The sequence below is a fragment of the Eptesicus fuscus genome, chromosome 11 (genome assembly GCF_027574615.1).
Source record: "Eptesicus fuscus isolate TK198812 chromosome 11, DD_ASM_mEF_20220401, whole genome shotgun sequence".
In the NCBI taxonomy this organism is placed as follows: domain Eukaryota; kingdom Metazoa; phylum Chordata; class Mammalia; order Chiroptera; family Vespertilionidae; genus Eptesicus; species Eptesicus fuscus.
Window position 1 is genome coordinate 54201198 of NC_072483.1, and position 25824 is coordinate 54227021.

The window sequence follows — 25824 nt, forward strand, 5'->3', positions numbered from 1 at the left end:
CTTGTTAATATCCAAAGCAGGCTGCCTCAAATAAAATAGAGATGGTATCAGGACATGGCACATTTGTGCGTGTTTTTAAATATCTACGAGATTAGTAAATTAAGCAAATCATTTAGCATATTTCTTATACCATGCTGTTTCACAAAGGTGTTTAATAAGTAATATTGTTTGCTTCTTGACTAATTTGAAGAGAATCAATATAGAAACACACACACACACACACATACACAAATTGCAGAAACTTGAAAATTTCTTTCCATGAGTCCAAAGGCCAGAGAATGAATTTGGTTGGAACCTTTGTAATTATTAAGGATACAAATTCAACTCAGCTTTTAATTAGAGCATGGGGTCAGTTTTTATAAAGACAAAAAGGTTCAGTGTTTTTCCTCGAGACTGCCTGGGGTAACTTCTGATGGCTCCCACTATGGCAAGCAGATTCTTATTTCAGGCCTGTCCAAATCCACCCAAGCTTTTCAATGCCATGATGGTCAAGGGCAAAGGGGGATATGATTTTCAGCTCCCCATTTTTTTTCTGCCCCTTATTGGTGCTCCGGCTCCTTCCTTGCCTCCCCAAGGTTGCTGCTGCTGGGCCCAAGAATCCCTTCGGTGTTGTCAATGTAACAAGGTAGATTAGAAATGCTAATGACAGGTGTCAAAAATTAACCCTTTGCACTCTCTTGCTTTTTTCTCGATTCCTTTATTCTAATGCTAACCGTGTTGAGTCACACTCGACATCCGAGTGCAAAAAGGTTAAGAGTACCTAAAGCAGCTTTTGGCTTCACAGTCTGAAAAGCTGGGGAAAAAAGCATTGGAAGAGAGCGTCTGGGATTGAAAGTAGCATGTACCCAAAGCAGCGTATCAATAAGGAATGCAGGAAGTTTATGTATGTACCACCCCTTACTTTCTCTGAGATAAATCCATCTTAGAAATGGATAAATTCAACCCATAAGTAGAACCTTAGATGGCCAGTCCCTATTTATAATTTTTTAATTCTTTTATCTAAAATGACCTAAATGGTTTTAGGATGAACTTGGGAATAACAACATTGGAAAATGTCCATTTACAATATGCAAAGCCCTTTTTTTTTTCATTTATTTGGCAAATATGTATTGAAATCTATGGAGCATATACTCTGCTATGTGCTGGGGATATGAAAATGAACAAGAGCATTTAAGTCATGTTAGAGGAGCTAGTGCAGTATTAAATGAAAACATAATGACAAAACAATGTCTAGCATTTAGTGAGGGCTTAGCTGTTCTATGCACTAGTCCTGTATTAATTCATTCAGACGACACAATGACTCTGTGAGGTACATATAATTATTATTTCTATTTTACAGATGAAGAATCCAGATGCACAGGGAAGTTAAATAACTGCCCACGGCCAGAGAGCTAATCAATGTCTGAGACCAGATTCATACCCAGGCAGCCTGGCTCTAAACTCTACTCTGTCATTTCAGAAAAGTGTCACACTAGCAAACATTTCTGAGTTTTCACTTACTACTCCACCATTCCATTTATTTATACTTCAGTGCTGCCCTGAAAAGACTCTGTACATGTATCACCAATTATAAGAACTTTTATTTCTGAATGATATTCCCTGAAGGAGATAAACATTGTTAGACCTATTTTAGAAAAGAGGAAATTCAAGCTCAAAATGCAAATTGATTTGTCACATAGTCATGCCTTCAACAAATCTTTGAACACTAGGTGGCCTATGAAAGTGATTAAGACATAATCTCTTTGTAAAGAGCACAGAGAAATACTGAGGGAATGGGAAGAAATAAGCAATTAATGCTGCATGGAGAGTCTCAGAGGAAGCGGTTTGTGTGATGACGAGTCTCCTTGAAATCTGAGTTCCTCATGTACTGATTAAGCTCCCCTTTTCCCAAGTGCTCTCATCCCAATTTCCTTGGATCGATATAATCTCTTATGAACAATGTAAGGTACTTGGCCTTGACACTCCATAGTTGCTAATATTTCATGTTTTAATCATTCAAATAATTATTGAGCGTCACTACCTGTAAGGCACTGCTCTAGGTGTTCTGGTGAAAATGAAGTGAAATGGACATGTTTCTTACCCTTGAGGAATTTTACTTTAGCAAAGGAAAATAAATCTACCTAAAATAGCTTTTATACAAGGGAGAAAATTGCCATGGAAGGGAAACCAATTAATACACTCAAGACTTAGAAGAAGTGAATTGATAATTTTATTGTGAAAGATACTCATGAATCAGTGGTAATAAAATCGAGTGCCTTACCCCCCAGTGTGGCTCTGTTGGTTGGAGCATCATCCTCTACACCAAAAGGTGGCGGGTTTGATGGTTTGTAGGTTCAATCCCTAGTCAAGTTACATGCGGGAGGCAATCAATCAATATTTCTCTCGCACATCGATGTTTCTCTCTCTCTCTCTCTCTCTCTCTCTCTCTCTCTCTCTCTCTCTCCCTCTCTCCCTTTCTCTAAAATCAATAAAAAGATAAAATTTTAAAAAATTAAGTGTCCTTATTATAAGACTACTAGAGGCCCATTGCATGATTGAATCATGCACGTGTAGGGTCCCCTACAGGCTTTCGCTTTTCACGGTGGAGCTGGGTGCCTGTCCGCTGGTGCACCAGGCCTTTCAGAAGCCTCTGCCGAGAGACACAGGCACCCAGCTCCCCCACTTTTGATGGTCCACGGCCGCTGAGGGGGAATACCCTGCTGTTGAGAGGCGCAGGGGGCGGGAGTCCCCCCCCCCCCGCTGCGCCTCTCAACAGCAGGGTAGCCCCCCTCAGTGGCAGAGGATCCGTGCCTCTCAATGGCCAGATAGGCCACCCCGAGTCCCGCCCCCCAGCCTCCCGCCGCCCAATCGTGGGTGTAGCGGAGTGATGGTAATTTACATGTTACTCTATTATTAGATAGGATCAAATATGGACTGAGTTGTGGGCTCTCATGAGAAATGTAAGATATTAAAGTATTCCTTGATTTCTATAATTGTTTCTAGTAGATATGCTTTAATAATTCTATGCTAATAATTTAGCCATACTTATCAAATATTTACTATGGTTTAAAAAACTTGTCCCTGAGCTATAAAACCAAAGGTTTCTAAAACATTCTCTTAAAGGGAGGTAGGAGGGAGAGTAAGTCAAGATATCACTTGCTTCTACAGGAGGAGGTTTGCCTATTTTCAAATTCTTACTATCAAATTCTTACTATCTCCGCCTATTTAAATTCTTACTATCAAATTCTTACTATCTCCGCCTATTTAAGGACATGTCCAGCATGAGACAGAAACTTCTTAACATGCTATTCAAGACCCTTCCCGACAGACGCCTGCCTGCATCTACCACTTTGGTCTCCTATCACTCTGGGCTTACACCATATACTCTTGGCAAAATGAATTACCTGAGATTCCCTATACATGGCATGGCTTTGTCCCACGCAGTCCTCCCCCAATGCCTTCCTGCCCAGCCTTCCAAGTCTAACTCAGTGGTCACCTCCTCGACACTGTTTCCCCCGGGCCAGGTTCAGGCCTGTCTCTGTGTTGCCTAATGCTCTGGGCTTACTCCATAGAGGCTTTCCCATAGTACATGGCACTCTGTCCCTTGCCTCTCCTCTAAACTAGGCACAGAGGGTCTTGAAGGCAAAGATTGTATTTCTGTTACTTTAGCTCAACTACCCATACAAATGCATGAGAACAGCCGATACACAACATTTTATCTGAATGCAAATGTGAAAGAAGGGAGGGAGTGAAAGCAAGTTGCTTTAGTTTTTTCTAAGAAAGAGGGAAGTTATTCTGAAAATAAGGAATCTGAGGCTGCATAAGAATTATGAAACTGACAGTAATGAAACCTTCCTTGATGTCTAGTGACAATTAGCTTAATTTCTTGAATTCATTTATATCACTTCAAATTCCTTCTGGATAATATTTTGCAGGTCCTTTATTTGGACAAGTTTCTTCTTTCACTCCACACAACAACTGGACAATTTTAATTAATAGTTTCCTACATCTGGGCTAAAATATATCTATTCTGGAAAAGGTAGAATAGTGTATACGTAAATGAAAAAATTTACTAAATTCCATGCTTAATTATTTTGTTTTCATCTGTAACTATAATGTTGCTGTAGACATTGCTGTTTTGCATCACTGTAAATATCTTAAAAAGTAACATCATCTTTTTTAAAAGACATTAACTTTTCAGTGGTGATTGCAGAAGCAGTAGAAGCCCGACAGTCATCACATTTCACACTGCTTCTGGTGTGTTCCCCGGGCTGCCGCAACTTCTACTGCACCTTTGCTTTTAGGCTGGCCACCCAAGAATCAGACCATGTGGTTTTGGCCTCTCCCCTCTGATTGATTTCCCCAGTGAAATCATGTGCCTGGGAATGGAAAGCGAGGGACATAAAACTTTATGGCTAATCAGCCATGTTTTACAGCTTTGGGTTCAATCATCGTTGTCATATAAATAGAGACTCACACTGTTCTGCTCTTGAAACCTATTATGCATTTTTATCTCTGTTTGATTCAAACCACATTCCCTAAAACAATGATAAATACATTTGGGCAATCAATACATATTAACCAGCGCTTTCTTTTTGTGAACATGCTAGAAATATAATAATAAACAATATATAATCATGAAAGATGAAGAAAATATGGGGGAATCAAGATGAGTTACTATCATAGGTGCTATGTTCCTATTTCATGACCATGTCCTCATAACTCTTAGCAAGATCTAGTAATTAGACCCCTAGCTGGTTTGGCTCAATGGATTGAGTGTCGGCCTGTGGACTGAAAGGGTCCCGGGTTTGATTCTGATCAAGGGCACATGCCTGGGGTTGTGGGCACATCCCCAGTAAGGAGTGTGCAGGAGGCAGCTGATGGGTGATTCTCTCTCATCATTGATGTTTTTATATCTCTCTCCCTCTCCCTTCTCCTCTAAAATCAATAAACATTTTTTAAAACTCTAATAATTAGAGAAACTCTTCTCCAATCAGTTATCATCCAATGTTGACAACCAACCCCTACTTTTATTTGTTGCTAAGTGATTTAGAAAATAGGTCCAGCAAATACAGCAGATAAAAGGATAAGAAAGTATCTCAGGCTCTTGAGCTCTATGACCCAATCTCCACTTGAGTCCAGCAGCTGGTATATGGAAAACATGATTAGCAATACTCCCAAGATCCTGTGTGCTTACATTGCCACCTACTGCTCACTCCAGGTACACCTCAAGCCAAAGGCAGTGGACGCTCTGGGTAAGAAACAGACTTGATTTTGAGCCTTGGGTAATCATCAATCCCTAGCAGGGTTAAGAAGTAGTCAAAGGCAGTGAGTGGGTACTGCTGTCAATGTGGACAATTAATGATAATCATATTTTATTGAATTTCACAAATTGTAAATATGTTAGCTTGTAGATTTTTTTAAGATGAGTGTTATACCAAAAACTAGATAAAGTAGTGAGGATTTTGTAAAATTTGGAGATTCCATAATATAAATCAGAAATAAAAATACCACTTACAAGTTTTGACAAGAGTTTCCTTCTTTAATTTAAATGGATTTATCCACTGCTAATTCATCATTTATTACTTCTTAATAATATAATAAGTAATTAATTTCAAGAGTCATAATTAAGCATCCCCGTTCCAAACTGCAGCTTCTATTTTTTGCTGAGGTAAAGGTACCTATCACCTCTCACACTGAATTCTTAGCTTTGGGGCTGGAAATTATTTCCTTGATGCTTAGAAAAGGGAGAAAGAAATCTACAGCTTTATAAGTGCTCTCGACCATAAAGATGACACAGTATGGATAACTCCCAACTGAACTTATAATTTGAATGCCGGGGCATTCAAATGATGAAACAGGGGATCTAAAAATCAAGTCTGTAGTGTTGAGAAATATGAGCTTTCAAGATCTGACCTGAATTACTATACGAGTTGGAGAAAGTAACCACTTAGTTCTTCATTTTAAAAAAATTACTATTGTAAAAATATATATATTATTCTTTCTTCCTCAAGCCCAGGAATAACATTAGGGGGGGAAAAAATCTCCCTGGCAAGGTAACGAATAATAAGAGCAGAGAAAGCAAGAGCCAGAGAGAGAGAGAGAGAGAGAGAGAGAGAGAGAGAGAGAGAGAGAGAGAGAATGAAAGAGAGAGAAGAAAAAGAATTCTCCATTTTGCAAGCCTATAGACTATAGGTCTGAACTAGAAGCATTGTTTTCCCATAGCAACAGGTTCTTTAACTGTTTTCCTTAGAAACAGAATTAATTGATTGGCAGATGATCCCCTTATTTTGTGGAATGAGGGTGCAATGCAAGTTAAGAAGTCTTTTCTTCAGCCCTAATCTGTTTGTCTAGCAGCTCAACCTTTCTAATGCTGTGACCCTTTAATACAGTTCCTCATGTTTTGGTGACCCCCAACCATAAAATTATTTTCATTGCTACTTCATAACTATAATTTTGCTACTGTTATGAATTGTAATGTAAATATCTGTGTTTTCCTATGGTCTTAGGCTCTAAAGCAGCATTCTCAACCTGTGGTTCTCAACCTGTAGAGCCTAAGGCCATCGGAAAACAGATATTTACATTACAATTCATAACAGTAGCAAAATTACAGTTATGAAGTAGCAATGAAAATAATTTTATGGTTGGGGGTCACCACAACATGAGGAACTGTATTAAAGGGTCGCGGTATTAGAAAGGTTGAGAACCACTGGGTTAGGGCATCAATCCATGGACTGAAAGTTTGTGGGTTCGATTCTGGTCAAGGGCATGTACCTCAGTTGCAGGCTCAATCCCTGGCCCTGGTCGGGAGGCAACCAAACTATTTGACTCTCTTATATCGATGTTTCTCTCTCAGTCTCTCCCTTCCACTCTAAAAAAAGAATCAATGGAAAAATATCTTCAAGTGAGGATTCACAACACAAAAAAAGTCTCTTCTTCAGAAACAGGGCTGCTGAACGGAAACTTAGCACCTACTATCTGTTTCGTTAGCTCAATAGCTCCAGTAATACGCCATTTGTTTCTTCTCTTACAACAAACACATCCCAAGCCCAAGCGACAAATAATTTGGCAATAAACATCTCTTTAACTGTAACTCCAGCACCTCCATTTTGGAATTTTATTATTCATCCTTTTCAAAATGTTTCCTATTAGTAAAAGAGGTCACAATTAAGTAACTATGTTGATATATACCTGGATATTGTATTCAGAGCATTGATGTTGTGACTTTAAATCACACTGTCCCGATCTTCTAGGGGCTCCCCATTCGTTTCCTGCCACATTGTCCAGTTTTTAAAAAATTCAGTGATACTTAAGGTATCAAAAAATTCCAATAAGGCAGTTTGAAGGGGTATATTCAATTAGGACTGGTAGAAAAAAAAAGTTTCAAATAAGGTCGCCGGCCTCAGATACTGAGCCCTATGCAAGTGATGTGAACAAGCAGACATCACCATCTAGCAGGAGCCACCCACCATGATCAACAGTAAATGAATCAGCCAGGTGACGCAGAGCATTCTCCAACTCAAGGAGACCTGGAGACGCCCAAAGGAAGCTCTCTCTTCAGCTGACTTCAAAAGCCCAGATCTAGGCATGCAGGTCAAGTCAAATCTTTGTTTCTAGATTTAAGATTTGCTTGTAGAAGGCTTGCACTATTCATATTTTTTAACCTGATAACAGAAAGAAGATTTAAGAGGGAGAGCGAGAAAGAGAGAGAGACTTTTGAGTAAAAGCTTCAAGATATTTTTTGTGGGTTTTTTTTTAACCTTGCAATATTTTATAATAATTCCCTTCCTCCATGAGAAGCACTGCAGTGGTGGGCACAATTATCCCCCCTACCCCCAAACAGACCAACGACAGCTCTATAAAGTCCTATGAGGAATTTTTAAAAAGTGACTTTTTACATGTCAAAGCATTGAGTCTCTTAGTTTTGAGAACCAGATAATGGCCATGATAAGACTATCATTTAAAAGCTCTTCTTTGCTGCCGTCAATTTGGCAGCTCTTCATGAAATCTCCGTTTCTGTGACCCAGCCCGTTGAAGTAATGGGTCTCTTACCGAACTGCCCCATTTACCTAAAATGACCAACTTGATCGCACACTGACCTGGTTGGCGCTGTTGAAGAAGTCATTCGCCTTTTTTAACCAGGTTTTCCTCTCCGCGATGAGCTGACCAAATTCTTCTTGAAGCCGATTCAGCTTCTGGTTGGACAGCTGTAGGTGTTCTTTCTCCACGTGGTCCTTGGACAGCAGGATCTCAAGTGCCTCGCTCTTCAGCTTCTCAACAGCGGCATTCCATTCCTACGAGAGATCACTGTCTTCAGTCCATTGTACACTTCCTACCCTCTTATCATCTCCGGCAAGAGTCAGAGAACATTTAGATGTGCTGAACAAATCTGTCATTATACTTTCAAATCAAGAAGGAGTAAATGCTACATTCCAGCTATGAGTATCAACATGTAGATTTGAGAGAGAGAGAGAGAGAGAGAGAGAGAGAGAGAGAGAGAGAGAGAGATAACACAGAAAAGAGGCTAAAAAGGGAGAGATGATAGTAGAAGGGGGTAGGTCATTTGGGATGTGTGACTGACGGAGTGTCTATTTGCCCTTAACACGGGTCACTCCCACTCCCCGTTAATGTGACCGGAAAACACACCGAAATGGAGTCAACAGCATTTCTCAATTTCTAACTCATTTTGACCTTTTACTCATTAAATATAAAAAAGTCTCCCACGGTTCAGTCTCACTGCCAATGTGGGCAAATATGTACAAGAAAGGAAGGGAAATCTCATTTTTATGGCTGTTGTTTTTGCATCTGCCTACACTTAAAACTGACATTAACAGCTGTTATTCTCCACAAAATTAATCGTTGTAATTGTGCAGTACCCCCTCCTTCCTGGCCTGTTTCACCTCTCAATGCTTCACTCTTAATGACATATAAACATTTCAGAAAATGAAAAGAGGCAGCTTTTTAGGTTCTGTTGCATGAGGATAAAAAAAGTAAGGAGAGAAGAAAGAAAATAGGAGTTGGTGTCAACCGAACACATTAACAGTCAGTTTATTTGAAGGGAGATTCAAATTTCTTGCCAAGAACTAAAGCCAGATCGATTCTCATCTGTGAATTTTCTGCCTTCCATCTTAGTTGAGATCCAGTGCTAACATAGGTTGTTTGTAAAGCATCAGAAATTTAGCACCAAATTTCAAAATGGCAGTCTGACTCCATCCTGGCTTGTTCCCTAGTGCAAGATATTCTATTATTAAGTTACATTTATTATATTATATTGGATAAAATAAGTATAATTTTACTGCAATTTACCACTACTATTTCCATTCATTCATTTCACAAGACATACCAAATACTATGTACCTAGCACTAGGCTAGAAGAGATGTCTTGGGGAATATAAATGAAGTATAAAATGTAGCTCTTTCCTTTAACAATAAATACATAAATTGCTATTTTATATAATTTTTATATATACTTACATTGCTAAATATATATTATATATATTTATACATATATACACACATATGTATATATATAGATATATATATATATGTATATATATATATATATCTATATATATATATATGTTGGTCCTACAAACATATACACAGAGACAATCTTGTTATAATTAAATGACAATTAGTGGGTCTTGAAGGTAGAAAGAGTACATATGATTTTATGGATTCCAAAGAACCTGTTCCAGTATTTGTGCAAGAGAATGACATTTTGATCAATGGATACAAAAGTAAGGACAGTAGAACCCAGCCAGTGTGGCTCAGTGGTTGAGCATGGACCCATGCACCAAGAGGTCACCAGTTTGATTCCCAGTTAAGGCACATGCTGGGGTTGTGGGTTTGATCCCCAGTAGGGGGTAGGCTGAAGGCAGCCAATCAATGTTTCTCTTTCATCATTGATGTTTCCATCTCTTCCCCTACCTTCCTTTTTCTGAAATCAATAAAAAAATAAATTTAAAAAAATTTTTTTAAAGAATTAATTGACATAAAAAAAGAGTAAGGACAGTAGATTAAGGGATTGGCATTTTTTTAGCACCTGTTATAAACCTGTGCCTTGTATGTATAAACCTCACAAACTTTAGTTAGATGTTATTATTTTTCCAGTATTTACATAGGCTCAGAGGAATATGTTGCTCAAGGTTACATATACAACAAGAAGCAGAATCAGGATTAGTTCATAGGTGTGTATATAATGCTACATTCCAGGGAAGTGAGGATAGAGGAACTCCAAAATCTCCCAGGTTCTCCGTGAGTACAAAAGCAATATTCTTAGGCATGAAGAGAGGCTGTGTGAGTTCTCAAGATCCTTCCTTATTTAAAGTTATTTTTCCCCCACTTAAGGACAGCTAGTATGTGCCATGACGTTCTTTCGTAAAGCACTTTGGAAGCATCCCTCCCACTTAAAATCATTACCTTCACTTTTCAGAGAAAGAGCAAATATTTCCCAAGCAGTTAGCACACTCCTGGCACACATAATATTAACTCATTAAATGTTAGTTAGTCCCACTTTTCTTCTCATCGGTGTTATCAAGGCTCACGAGCACCCTGACATTTGTTCTTTACTTATGGGGATGCTTGTTTCCCAGCTATAAAATGACAACAGTGGGAAGAGTCTCCAAATGGTATTAATCAGTATTCATCAAAATAAACAAAACAAAACAGGTTTCTTTGCTGCAGTACTTCTCAGAATCTTTAACCTGTTCATGTACACTGAGACTCCTGGAGGGAAACGTGGTATGAAATACTTTGAACACACTTTTTTGACCAAGAAACCATTTATTCGCTAATCATCTCGGGAGCCAGTGCTGCCGTGGGAACAATATTGTTCTTGTGGCGAAGAGCAGCTGGATCACCTACCCCACCACCGGCTTTCACCAGTCTTTCCGTTCCCTTTGTTTTGTTTTGTTCTGTTTTGTCCCTATTCCTCCAGCTCCTCAATCAGTCCATTTCCTGCCTTTTGTGTCCATTCTCTCCTTCTCTGTCAGTTCAGATTTGTGGGCGTTACTCCTCAATGAACTCAGGTGAAGAGGTGCTTACTGTGTGATAACAGAATAAAGCAGGTAATTCTTTTTAAAAAGTTCGACGTTGACCAGAACCTTCTGTGCTCATTAGAGGACTACCACATGAGAAATACAGAAACCCTGGGGGAGGCCGGGAAAGCTAGGGGGAAGGCGAATGGAGACAAAATTAGGATGTGGAGAAATACGCTCAGCCTGGACAACACTAAGATCTAGGGTGTTGGCTTAACTGTCTGCCAAACAGTAGGGGTTGATTTTCCTTTCTAAATGCCAGCACTGGGCCACATGATTTACATGCATTACCTCATGTAATCGTCACCACTCCCTTACAAGCAAGGTAGGATCTAGCATTATCTTCGTTTTACTGATGGGGTAACTGAGGAGGAACTTGCCCAAGGTCTCAACCACAGTAAGTGACAGAGTCACAACTCAAACTCAGGAGATTTGACCCTAGAATCTGCTCTCTCAACCAGTATCCTGCCTTAGCTCTTTATCGAGGTTACATGCGGTGTTTTTTTAAACCACAGAAAGATTAAACATATTAGCTTAAAATTATAGAGGTGAAACTTCCAGAAGGCCTGGATAAGGCCAAGAAAATGATCCAAGTCATATATGGCCCTGGGATTTTCTGATTTGAAATCAGAAACCTCGTTGCTTCTAAATAAATGCAATGCTATTATAGATATAATTGAGAATTAACAGCTCAAATTCAAGCTTCATTTTGCTTAGCAACTGTACCAAAATAATGAAACTCTTTGCTATGAATCAGAAGAGAATATCTGTTCTCTAACAGTGTGCATAAACCTGCCTGTAGTATACATTTTGCAAACAATATCAGAGAGAGACTTCTGGAGGAGAGCCACGTCTGAAACCCCACTGCAACCTGGTGCTTCACGTTGTGCTGTAAAAAGTGGGCTGTGACCTTCCAGGGACACAGTTAAAGGACCACTTTGTGCTCCTTCTCTTTTCTCATTCACCATCCCCGGTCTTCTTAATTCCATTTCCACATGAACTCTGTGGGTATTAAATGAAGCTGGGTCTATTCAATATTTCTCTTCAATCTTCTAAGAAAAATTGGTTCTGTGTTCTTTGGGCAATCTATAGGCAGTTTCTGATGCATTTCTATACCATTTTGATGATGTATTTCTCCAGTTGTTTTTCTTAGGGGACACTTTTTTTAAGATGAAACTTTCCAGAGTCATCTGAATTCATCAGACTATTTTAAAACTGTCATTGTTGTCAAGGCTGGAGGAACCCACAGGTGATAATCTTGGTCCGTTTTCTCTAAGCCCTGGCTGCCTGCCTGCTAAGTGTTCAACCTCTGACTGAGTTTCAGTCACTTTGCAATAAAAATATTTCCAGTACTTGTCCCCACCAAACACCTGCCATTTCCTTGGCTTTTCAGTGGGCCAGGGACGCATGCGTTTCTCTGGCCCAATAAAGACGCGTGGCACAGTGTGCTCCTGGCCCGGGTGTATCCACGGGTCATGCCGTTATTTTCCTTTTTCACTCACAGTAGTAACCCTTTTAAACTGTACATTTCAGTGTTCTGTTTGCTGAGAAAATTGAGCTTCTCTTGGGCCGCTTGATTGAAAGGGCACTTTTAAGAGGATTAGTGCTGATAGACGAGAAGGTGAAAATAATTTCTTCTTTCCTTTTTTTTATTTTTTTAACAGTCCCAGGTTAGCTCTTCAAATGAAGTTATGGATTTATGGATTGGCATAAAAGTATCCAGCAAGTAGATTTTAAAAGGCAAAAAATATTAGCTATACCATTAGAAAAGAAACAGTAGAATCACAGTATGTTTTTTGAGCTTTTTGGTGTTTTGTTTTGTTTTTTTCACATGAGAACTTACCTGTACATGGGGAGATTTAATTAATGGTTCAACCCCGTGTGGTGAGTTATTTGCACTATACAGTTGACTTTAGAATGTAACTTTTAAGTGGGGGGAAATGGACAAGGAGCAATAGAGAACATATGTGTAAACTACTAAGAAAATTACAGTGGTGAAGAATACCAGCCAAAATCACATCTGGCAGAAGCACGTGTCAAGCTCACTGGCAGTTCCTGTTAGCAGGGCTCTGCCCTAGGCCTTCGCATGAGGTAGAGCCCATTTCTTGTTCGCTCTCTAAGTGTGCAGTCCCATGTGGCTCAGCACCCAGGAGAATTAACTCACTGACACAAACTCCTAGAATTTTACATGACTGCCTTAACAGATGGTACAAACAAATTAACCTGGCAATTTTCATCAGAGAACATTTGAAAGTGTGTTTTGAGCAGGGATTCTTTTAGAAGAACCGTGGATGCTTTTGAAGATTGTCAGCGAGCCCTGGAAAAGCTGAAACTGATTGTGTTGAGTGGGATTGTAAACTGGGCCACAGTTTCCTCTCCCGCTCCCTTTCCCGGGCATTTCTACTTTGACTTACACAAATCAAGGGCCATACAAGAGAGACGGGTCTCATCCCGCCGGCCACTTGAACTTTGCCCTCACTGTGCTACATTTCAGCAGAGGCTCAGATTGCTACCAGGAAGAACTGTGATACTGAGCATCACCTAGAGATGAAAGCAGCGTGGTGTTTCACCTCCTGGCCATAGGCAGAGAAGCATAGCTACCACTTAGGGTAGAGCTTTCGGGTAAGAGCAGAGAACTGCAGCTAGAAGTGCGCTTTCCATCGCAAACTTCCTAAGTGGTCTCACGCGGGGCACTTTGCTTTTCTGAGCCGTACCTCCCTGCAGTGCATGGCAGCCACCACCACTTTGCCCAGGCTTCTGCTTTAGGGAATCATCTGTAACTTCAATATTGAATTGGCTATATTTCAAATTCCTGGATTTTAGGCCCTACCAAAATTTTAGTTTTTACCTGTATTTTCCATAAATTAACTCTATCAGGTTTGGGACTGACAGTGCATAATAGAAATGACGGATATCATCAAAGTAATTTTTGAGTAATAGTTGTTATTTTCTTTTCTTTTCTTTTTCTCAGTCCATTCAACTATTCCTAAAGCCGCAATGTGGGGGCAGAAAAAGCTTGAAAGTTTGTTGTTTCCCTTATTCTATTCCGTGCTTGGCCACTTTGGCTACACAAAGCAGGGTGCTTGCTGCTAATGCTGAAGCAAATGGATGTGTGGCAGAACGAATTTTAAAATCCTAGCAAATTGCACTCATGAGCAAGTCTTCAAAATGATTGGAGCAGCAGTACATTTACTTTTTCCTTTCGCACATAGTTCAACATAGTTTTTAGATAAAAATGTAATTACATGGGAGAAAGTGTCTCAAGATTTGTGTTTTCCAAGAATCATTCGTTTTTCTTTAGCATCTGGTCCTTGTTTTTATTAAATGCCTTGTTTCTCTTCATCACATTTTCTCCAAGGTGATTAAGCAAGAAGCAGAGCCATATTGGGTGGGTTTGCATTTCTACTTTTAATCAAAATTAATAAAAGTCTAGCTGACCAAATTATTTTTATCTAACACAATTTATCTACAATCAGATGGTGCCACTGGCTGACTACATGGTCCCAGTTTATACTGATGTTCTCAAAGGACTCACTGCTGTTGGAGATACCTTCAGGAGCCCAACATGTCATTCAGTTGTGGAGAAATTAATAGGTTTTAATGTTCACTTCTTGTGAATATTTCCCTAAATGAAATAGACTAAGTTGAGAAGGGAGGTGGAATCCACATAGGTTTTACCCACATGAACATCAGATACAGACTAGAACAACACCTCTGAAATCTGGCTATTGGTATCTCCTAGGAAATTTTAAAAACACATTCTTTCCACACCCACCCCACAATTATTATTGGTACGGTGGAAGAGTGTGTATTTTTTCAAATATGAAGCATTTTATTTGAAATTAGAAAAAAACAATAATACCTATAATCAGTCAAATTTTGAAACCACTGTACTAGAATATTGTAAAATATTTAATGAATAAGTAGCGACAGACCTAGAATAGTTTCTGGATGATCATACCAATAAGTGGAGGGGCTATATTATATAATAGTAGTCTTAACCTTAAATTTTTAACTAATTTGACTCTGTGAAAATTACATTATTGTATTAATGACTCCCAAATCTAAATTTAATTTCAGTTTTACAAATCAATTCATTTGTTTAAAAAGTATTGTGTTGTGTTAAGCTGTGGCAAATAAACATTTTTACCCTTACATTCCTTAAATGATTGATACACCAATACATCATAAGTTTAAAATAGCCATGGCATACCACCCTGAATGCATCTGATATCGTCTAAAACAGCCTTGGTGCAATGTTGGAGATCTTAGCCTTAATTCATAAAGAAACAGAAGAATTTCTACTTTGTACTTTCTTCACATTATTGTGTCAAAGAAACTGCTGATTTTAAAAGGAAGCAGAAAGGTGTTGTTTTTTCAAAGGCAAGTAGAAGGTTCAAAACTGGTTAGATTTTGCTTTCCCAAGCTTTTCTATATACCTGTATGCTTATCATTAACTTTTTCTGCAAATATTTCATAACCACACTTATAATATTTATGCTCAATACCTTTATTATAGGAAAAATCCTACTTCTAATGGTTTGAAAGAAATTGTCTTCTAACAAAATCCAGTCAAGGCTAGAATTTCTTCAACTCATCTCCCTTTGTATAGGCTCTGGTTTTTACCTAACCATTATGTACATGCACAGGACTCTTACTCCACGCTCAATGATATGTAAACCAGCTGCAAATGACCATAGGATGGGCACTCTATAACTCTCCTACACTGAATGTGACACAATCTAAAAAGCATTATTTAGATTATCAAAGTAATACAAAGGAGACAATTATAAGTTCAAATAGAAAACAAAACAAATATTGACTGGAAAGATAAATCAGTCCTAAGATGGGGAATCTTATAAGTCCTCTTATTGAATTTTAAGTATGGGCAGGAGTTTCAACTGGTGAGTCTAGAGTAGGGCTTGGGAGAAGGCAAGGTGGGAATAGAGATGAAAAAAATTTTTTATTATAGGCCTTATGCACTTTTAATTTTTTAAAACCATGAAAATATATGGTCATAAGGTAAATTAAATACATTGAGAAAGAAAGAAATGTAATTCACCAAATAAAATAGAAGAGAAAAACCATATGACCATCTCAATATATGCAGAAAAAGTCATTAATAGAATTCAGTGTCCATTCATGGTTTTTTTTAATCCAAAATGAGAGGAAAAAAATAGTCAAAAAACAAAACAATATTAAAAAACTAGAGAAACATCATATTTAATGGTGAAGCATTTGACACATTCTATTTAAAGTCAGCAACAAGACAGAGTGGTCACTATCACCACTGCTAGTCTTCATTTTACTGTATTTAGAGTAAATAAATGTATTATGAATAGCAACAATGAAACATCATTGCCATTATTTGTAAATGTATGATTTTCTACATATACAAACCAAGAGAATCTAGAAAAATAATTTAAGTCAATAATAAAATTCATCAAAGTTGCTATATACGGGATCAATATAAGAAAATCTATAACATTCCTATATAGCATCAATTTTCAACCTTTTTCAACTCATGGCCCACATAAACTAATTACTAAAATTCTGATATGAAAAAAATAGGTATAATTTTAATGATTTTCAAATAATAATAATAATAATCCTATCTAATAAAAGAGTAATATGCAAATTGACCATCACTCCAACACACAAGATGGCTGCCCTCATGTGGTCAAAGATGGCTGCCCCCATGTGGACACAAGATGGCTGCCACAAGAAGGCCAGCAGGGGAGGGCAGTTGGGAGGGACCAGGCCTGCAAGGGAAAGCAGTTGGGGGTGATCAAGCCTGCAGGGGAGGGCAGTTAGGGGTGACCAGGCCGGCAGAGGAGGGAAGTTGGGGGCAACCAGGCCTGCAGGGGAGGGCAGTTGGGAGGGACCAGGCCTGCAGGGGAGGGAAGTTAGGGGTGACCAGGCCTGCAGGGGAGGGCAGTTAGGGGTGACCAGGCCTATAGGGAAGGGCAGTTAGGGGCAATCAGGCTGGCAGGGGAGCAGTTAGGCATCAATCAGGCTGGCAGGAGAGTGGTTAGGGGTGATCAGGTTGGCAGGCAGAAGTGGTTAGGGGCAATCAGGAATGCAGGCAGGCGAGCAGTTGGGAGCCAGCAGTCCTGGATTGTGAGAGGGATGTCCAACTGCCCATTTAGGCCCGATCCTCCCGGGACCAGGCCTAAACGGGCAGTGGGACATCCCTCAAGGGGTACCAGATTGGAGAGGGTGCAGGCTGGGCTGAGGGACACACACCCCCATGCACGAATTCCGTGCACTGGGCCTCTAGTAATAGTAATACCTACCTACCTCTTTTGCTCCGAAGTGACGATTTTTTTTTAACCATTTGCACTTGCTTGCTTTTTTCTCGATTCCTTTATTCTAATGCTAACCATGTTGAGTCACACTTGACATCCGAGTGCAAAAGGTTAAGATTAAATGCTCTTTGGTGCTTTTACATGCACAACACTACAAGGCCTTGCCCTACCCACTTCCTAGAGGAGCTCTGGGGGTGGGCTCAGCAGGCCACCTTCTCCCCAGACTCCTTTCTGAAACCACTCCCTACAGGCCCCAGCGTAGTTGCAAGCCCCTCTGTATCCAAGCCCCAGGGCCAGCTGTGTGGCCTGCAAGCCCCGCTTGCCCATCTGACAGAAGAAAATGAGGTTTGCATCTCCCAGCCTCAGCTTCTCCAAGGAGTACAGAGCCTGGGATGCTGAGCACCTCCGGGATGGTTCCCGTGGCCGCCTCCTCACAAGACCTCACGTGGGTAAGCCAGGCCTGGCCCTGGGCCAGGAGCGAGCAGAGCTCTGGGAGCCAGACGGTGGGGGGCTCTGCAGCCATAGCACACCCCCATTCAGCCAGGCCCCAAAGTGACTTTTAAAATAGTCAATTGCCTATACTTGTAGATAAGGATTTCTGGTACCAAGAATCAACCAATCAGATGCAACCTTATTATGAGACGTTACCAATAAGATGTAACTCTATTATATTACCTATATATTTATGGTTCAAAACAGGGCATTCACACTAGGTTATTGTGTTGGCTATTGTCATTTTTTTATTTGACAATCTAAGGGAAAAGCAGTTAGTGCCCTTGACTAAATAGCCATATATTGCATGTTTTAAAATTTCTTGCTGCCCACAGGTTGAAAATTGCTGCTATAGAGCAAAAATAGCCGATCACACTTCCTAAAAAAGATCCATTTATAAGAGCAACAAAAACTATGAGATAGTAATCTGTTCGTTTAACAACAACTATTTATTGGGCAGGCCTACTCTATGCCAAACGTTCTTCTAAACAGGTCAATTAGTATGGTAGTGGGGTGAGGGGGCACTCCGATGTTAGTGATGGCGGTGGTGTATTTTATCATGTGTTTTATTCTGTTTATCACCAATTGCCAATAAATAGGCACATAATCTGGTTTGTTAGAAGGTGATAAAGCTGTCGAATAGAGACAAGTAGAGAAGGTTTGGGGACTTATGGGTTCCATGCAGGGCAGGAGTCCATGTGCAGTATTGAATGTGGTCTGGGTAGGCCTCCGTGAGTATGAGATTTGAACCAAGATGAGGAGGAAGTGAGGGGATGAGCCCCTGGGCTCTCTGGAGAAAGCGCTTTCTCAGCAGAGGACACAGCTAGAGTGAAAGCCCTCAGATGGGAGTTTCCTGGCCAGGACAACAGCGCTGGGGAGCCCAGCAAGGCAGGAGGAAGCAGGAGGAGCCGCAGTGGGAGAACCTCGGTGGGGGCCACAGGAGGGCCGTGTCAGCAGGGGCTTGTAAACACTGAAGCGTTTTATTCTGAGAGAAGTGGGAAGCTGCTGGAGTGACACAATGGTATTTAACTTTAAAATAAATAAATAAAATAAAGCCACTGGCTGTCACTTGAGAACACAGTGTGGGAGAGGGGTGCAGAGATGCAAGCACCGTGATTCATGAAGGGGCTGTAGCAATTGGCCAGGCATGGCTGGAGGTGGCTCATCCCCTAGGATAGTAGTGAGATCATGAGAAACAATATTATTCCAGATTTATTTAGAAGATACAGCCCAGGTGATTTCCTGTAAAAGGAAGAGGAGCCAAGACTCTTTGACCTGAGTAACTGGAAAGACTGAGTTGCCCTTAACTGAGATGAGAAAAACTAGGAGGAAGAGATTTTGAGTGGGAAGATGAGGGATTCAGTTCATGACATCCTGTCTGCACTGTGTCTGGGAAAACTGTGCTTAAGTTCCTGAAGTCAATACTCACCACCTGCATTCACATACACACACACACACACACACACACACACACACACACACACACGCACATTCCATTAGCAAATGCTCCCATGGATTCCTCCCAAATACTCCCTAAGCCTCTTTAATGAGAACAGCCTATTCAAAAGGACTGTGAAGGAAAGAGAGTTCAAGTTGCCTACAAGGAAAATAAGATCACAAATCTAAAATAATTAGAACAAACAAAAGACCCAGCTGTTTTCAGATACATCTTAAAACACGCAGACGTGTGTGTAACAAAAACAACCAGTGGTTCCTCTTATTCCTGGAACAGAATGCAAAAGCCAGCTACCTTGTAGGGTGAGGTGATGCTGCCCCAGAATCCCAGGTAGCAGGAATGCCTCAAGGAAATGGGTTACAGCCCTTTAACCCACTCAGTTTTCAAATGTACTACATAGTCATAGATAACAAGTGACAGTACTTTTCAAGATGGGCGGGCTTGGGTAGATATCGATCAATACCAGTGGTATCAGTGGTATCACGTTAACATAATTTCCCTTTACCATTTCTTGTGACAATTCACTTCATTAGTCACCATGATTAATGATGTCCCCCCCGCCCCCCCCATAAACCCACCCCCCGGAAGCCATCAGGGAGCCAGGTCTTTGAGCATTAGCTCACCTGTGACTGCAGGCAGATGTGGACCAATTCCTAAAATTAAACCCTTAATTTCTTTGCTGCAAACCCCTGTTTGTCTTATTGGGTCTTGATGCTTACAAGCAAATAGACCCTTTGAGTATGGTAATAGTTGGCAGACATTCACACATTAGTGTGAATCAGATTGTTTTTCTCCAGACACTTGAGAACTGCAGCACTGCATCCATCTTTCATGAAGTTTTGCCCATCATTTCTCTGTTGCCTCATAACCAGGAGCCTTCCCATGGAAATACATTGAATCTATAGTCTTGAAGATGACCACGCAGTAGAGAGTGACTCATGACTTCCCAGCCAATCTGCAAGTCACTTATAAACAACAGCAATTTAGAAGTCCAGCAAGGGCTGACACAGGGTAACATTTTGCTGCCAGCTTCCATTTAGTGGAGTCATCCATTGACCCAACAAACACTAGCTGCATTTATTTCCATTTTCCCAGACCCCTCTACTGGGTGCTGCAGGAAATCCAGAAATGAATATTCCATGGCCCCTGTTTTTGAGAAGTTCACAGCTGTGGGGAAATCAGGCATGTAGAGAAATCTGACCTGTGAATGACTGAAATGCCAGGAAGGATGGAGAATATTCTTTAATTGAGCAATAAGCAATGCTCCACGAGAAAAGGAGAGAAAGGAAGTGCTAAAGGGATCAAAAAGCTCCCTAGAGAAGGAATCTGCACTGATGCTGCCACTCAAGGCTGTCAACTAAGATCTGCACAGGTTTGCCCTCTAGGCTAGAATGGAGACCTGGAGCTTTAGATGGACCCTCTCTGCCCAATGTACTGACCTCTGCTGAAAATAAGACAACAGGTCCCCAAATAGAGTCATGTATGCTAAACTTCATGTCACCAAACCAAGACTAATCACAGTTTCAACCTCTCCTAGAAAGGGAATCTTAACAGGAAGCACTTGGTCAGCACTAGTGAGGCAATCTGCCTAATAGACCTCTCCATCCCCTAAAAACACAGTGACCATGCCATGAGCACCCTGCTTTTGCTGGTATAACCTCCTTGTCCCCACTCCCTTCTGCCTATGTAAGTCTTGCATTTTGTATAGATCAGCAGAGCTCCTTTCTATCTGTTAAGGGAAGGTTCCTGATTCATGAATTGTTGAATAAAGCCCATAAGGTGTTTAATATATACTTAGTTGAATTTTGTTTGTTTTTTAACACTCGAAATATTATCCAGGCATCCTGATTGTGGGTGCTTTGTCTTGCTTCTTGGCCAATTTCTGTTGGGCCCAATCTCAAATTATATACCAAACTCTGTTTACAATTTCTGTTTCTGCTTTGCTGACTCACTTCCTGATACTTTGCCCCTGGTTTCACTTTGCTAGTACACTCTATTTCCATTTGATTCCTCCTCCTTTTAGGTAACCGAATTGTGACTTCAAGCTATTCTTGGCTTTTGATCTTTCCATGTCAATTCTAACACTATAATTTATGATTAATGTTGAACAAGAAGAAAAAGAAAATAAAGAAAGAGAAATTCAATGCTGAGGGGTCAGACTAAACAGAGACTCAAAGGTAAGAAAGTATGTGGTAAGCATGGGAATAATAAGCATCCAAGCTTGGAATCAGAGAGACTTACAGGTTGGGGAGCAGGCAAAGGGCAGATCAAGGTGGGATTTAAATGCCGAGAGAACAGGTGAGGAGTGTATTTTTATTTTAGCCAACCCATGAAAGGCCTGTCAATCATAACATCTCAAGCTCAGAGATTGGATTTGGGGTTAGGGAAGAGGAGAAATGGCCTCTGATCAGACTGGAGATCCAGCCAGGATATGAAGGTCCAAAAAGGCTGAAATTCTATTAGACAAAAAGTAAAGGAAGGAATGTTTGATTTAAACAAAGAGATAAAGCCTACCCACCCTAGCTGGCCTGCTCACAGCTATCAGGGGTGGTTTTGTGCTTGTGTGAGCCCGGAAGGCAATGACTTTCCTCGTGGTTCCAGTGAGATTTAGTGAAACCACAAAATTAGGGAGCAATCAAGCCAGCTCTAAGAGCCTTATTTATTCGAGTAAGTCTGGGTGACCCCAGTGGCAGGCAATGCGCCCATGATCCTATGCTCTTTTAAACCACTTCTCTTCTTGTTTATAATAAACTTTGCTCTTCTGTTAACAAAGGTGGATATCCTAGCCGAGCAAAAAGAATGAGGTTTGGGAAAACTCTTGACTGGAATATCTTTCTCTTATGAGGATATTCTCCTTTCCATTCTCACCATTAAGTCCTCACAGTGTGTGGGGGGGAAAATGCCATCAGAGTTTGTAGTGGAGATGCTTGAGAGAAAAATGGCTTAGTCTCAGCTTGCCCAAAGGCAGCTTTGATGACATCATAAAGAATTAATTGCAGAGCATCAGCCTGCGGACTTAAGGGTCCCAGGTTTTACTCCAGTCAAAGGAACGAAACCTCGGTTGCAGGCTCCTCCCCGACTTCGTGCTGGAGGCAGCCAATCGATGTGTTTCTCTCACACTAATATTTCTCTCTGTCTTTTCCTCTCTCTTCCACTCTCTAAAATTCAATGCAAAAATATCCTCGGGGAGGATTTAAAAAATAAATTAATTAATTAATTTTAAAAAGAATTAATTGCAAAATGGAAAGACCAGAGGCTCAGAAGTGAGTTAGGCCTGTGGCAGGATAATTTACTGCGTTATTCCTATATTGTGCTACCTGCCCTGTTTCAAGAAGACAGTCAATATTTTCTCTTTTTTTCAATTCTTTATTATTGAAAGTTTTATATTTGTCTCCTTTTCCCCACATTGACCTCTCCCCGACCGCTCCGGCCCCTCAGCACATGCCCCCATCCCCCTATTGTCTATGTCCATTGGTCATGCTTATATGCACGGATACAAGCCCTTTGGTTGATCTCTTACCCCACCTTCCTCCCCTCCCCTGCCTTCCCTCTTAGGTTTGACTATCTGTTCGATGCTTCTATGTCTCTGGATCTATTTTTGTTCATCAGTTTATGTTGTTCATTATATTCCACAAATGAGTTTCTTTTGCCTTGGTGAAGTTTATATTAAGGTCAAAGGCAGAAGTTACCTGCAAGTCATTTCCCCTCCTGTCTTTTGTAAAAAGACCAAGTCAAATGAAGACATATGATAGCCGTGGTGAAGGAGAAAAAGGTTAAGTGTGAGGGCCATTGAAAAACAGGGAGACCTGGCTAGCACGGGAGAGAAGGCTGGATGCAGGATGAGGCGTGTGGAGGTTTATGGTCTTCTCAGAGCAGTGCCATGAGGCTTCCACAGGCATGGCTGTGTTTCCCCTAGGGCCGTGGTCGGCAAACTGCGGCTTACGAGCCACATGCAGCTCTTTGGCCCCTTGAGTGTGGCTCTTCCACAAAATACCACGGCCTGGGTGAGTCTATTTTGAAGAAGTGGCATTAGAAGAAGTTTAAAAAATTTGGCTCTCAAAAAGAAATTTCAATCGTTGTACTGTTGATATTTGGCTCTGTTGACTAATGAGTTTGCCGACCACTGCCCTAGGGAGACTGGCATTTGGGCCAGCCTGGGACCCCAGACAGGCACAGAAGCAGCAGAGCCGCTGAACTGCAGTCTCCATACAGGCTGACACAATGATTGTTTCCGAGGGAACCAGTGTAGACTGCTGACAACAGTGCTGTGGTGCTGTATGGGCCCAGGAACCCCTGCAAACCCTGCGGGGAGGGGACTCCATTAACAACAGATATGGCCCTGACCGGTTTGGCTCAGTGGATAGAGCGTCAACCTGCAGACTGAAGGGTCCCAGGTTCGATTCTGGTCAAGGACATGTACCTTGGTTGCGGGCACATCCCCAGCAGGGGGTGTGCAGGAGGCAGCTGATCGATGTTTCTCTCTCATCGATGTTTCTAACTCTCGATCCCTCTCCCTTCCTCTCTGAGAAAAATCAATAAAATATATTAAAAAAAAAAACAGATATGAATGTCCCACCAGTCAGAGGATGGGAGCTCAGAAGAAGGCTTATATTGAATAAAAAGAAAAAACAAGTGACATTTCATGCAATTATTATAGTCTGTAGGCTCAGATTCATAGTACTACACAACATAATTGTAATAGTCTCTGTTAAGGATTTTGAGAGCCCAAACTAAAGTGGTGGTTCTGGAGTGAGAAGATGAGAAGGAGATAAAGAGGTTAAGAATTGACTAAAACTGAGAAATGAGCAAAGTGAGGGGAGAAAAAGAATGAGGATCCTAATGTGACCCTGAAGTCTCTCTAACCTGAGTGGCTAAAGGACTGCAATGTCTTTAGCCAACAAGGAAAACAGGAGAAGAGTTGAAGGGGAAAAGAATGATTTTAGTTGAATTAGAAGTACCAGTAAGAAGTCGATATGTAAGTCTTCAACAGGAATTTCTAAAAAGAAGACTGGAGTTGAGAAAAGATATATGACTTGGAGATTTTTTTAAATACCTAGAAATTATCAAGATAAAAGTGATATTGCTGTCATGGGATTAGATAACTCCACGTGAAGAAATAAGATGAAAAAGGAGCCAAAGATTAGACATTCCAAGCAAAACAAGAATGGGGGAAGAAACGGCATGGAAAGATTTGGAAGGAGCCATCCCAAAGATGAGAGAACTAGAGAAAGTAGTGCCTCAGAGGACAAATCCATCAAGAACTTCAAGTCATCAGTTATTAAGAAAGAATAGCTTCTCATAAAGCAGTAAGCATTTGAGGGCGGCCAAGGAGGCTGAAAATGAAGCAATCGTAGTAGTGCCTGAGGGTTGTTGTAACAAAGTACCACACACTTGGGGGCCTGAACAACAGAAATGTTCTCTCTCACAGTTCTGGAGGCTGGAAGTTTGAAATCAGGGTGGGAACAGGATTGGCTCCTTCCGAGGGCTGTGAGGGAAGGACCTGTGCAGGCCTCTCTCCTGGCCTCGCGGATGGCCAACTGCTCCCTGCGTCTCCACGTCTTCTCCCTTTATGCGTGCTGGCCTCTGTGTTCAAATTTCCCCTTTTTAAAAGTATATTTAATTAGAGTCCACCCTAATGAGTTGATCTTAACTAATTACATCTGCAATAACCCTATTTCCAAATAAGACCACATTCTGAGATACATGAATGTTGGGGGACACATTTCAACCCATTACAATAGTTTAAAAAAAGATGGGTTAGTGTTTTAAGGGTTGAGCAGCAACATTTTTGTTTCCAATATTGTGAGAGATCAAAATATAATTGAAGGAAGAAGAGGGTAACTGGAAATTGAGGTATTAAGAATGAAAAGAGGCAAAATATAGAGATGGGAAAGGAGGAATTTAGAAAAGTGGATTAAGGCTTAAATTTGGAAAAAAGGAGAATTGAAAGTAAACAGAAGGCAAGTGGAAAAAAGAGGAAAAAGGGCAGAGGGGGGAAAAAGTCAAGCAATTTCATTTTGTATGACTAAATGACTCTGAGGTTAAGTAAAGTCTGGGAAATTTTTAACCTTTTGCACTTGGATGTCGAGTGTGACTCGACACGGTTAGGATTAGAATAAAGGAATCGAGAAAAAAGCAAGCGAGTGCAAAGGGTTAAAAAGCATGAAAGTTTTGGACTGGTTGTTATGGGGAAAGGAGCAGAGAATTAACAGATGATAAAGAAAGGAATTTGTAAGGCTAACTGATAATGGATCGTTTACTTTTTAAACAGGTAAAATCAGAAAAAGTATTCTAATTGATTCATCTTCTTTCAGATATAGGAAGAAACAGAGAAAATGGGTGATTGAGTTTCCTCACAAACAGCCTTGCCCATGCTGAACAGGATGAGGAGGGACCAGGAAATGATGAAAGGAAAGGGAGGTGAAGAGAACAGGTTTGGGTGGTACCATGGAACCAATGTAGCCACATGGCTGGGAAGCTGAAGTGAAGGCCTTTGGAGTAAAGAACATCAAGGAACTCTAAGGCCACAGCATTGAATGTCTCGGGGTGG

At 40.7% G+C, this 25824-nt stretch overlaps 2 protein-coding genes across 2 annotated transcripts in view; both read right to left on the minus strand.

The window, feature by feature from the left end:
- CCDC141 (coiled-coil domain containing 141) overlaps nucleotides 1–25824 on the minus strand; it is a 170132-nt gene that overhangs the window by 69768 nt on the left and 74540 nt on the right. Inside the window, exon 7 of the mRNA XM_008138744.3 lies at nucleotides 8079–8273. Coding sequence (XP_008136966.2) covers nucleotides 8079–8273 — 195 coding nt within the window. The remainder of the gene's footprint in view (nucleotides 1–8078; nucleotides 8274–25824) is intronic.
- Nucleotides 17504–17849, minus strand: TSTD1 (thiosulfate sulfurtransferase like domain containing 1). The gene is given in 2 exon segments (XM_028140498.2): nucleotides 17504–17714; nucleotides 17716–17849. Coding segments are annotated over 2 exon segments (345 nt in total).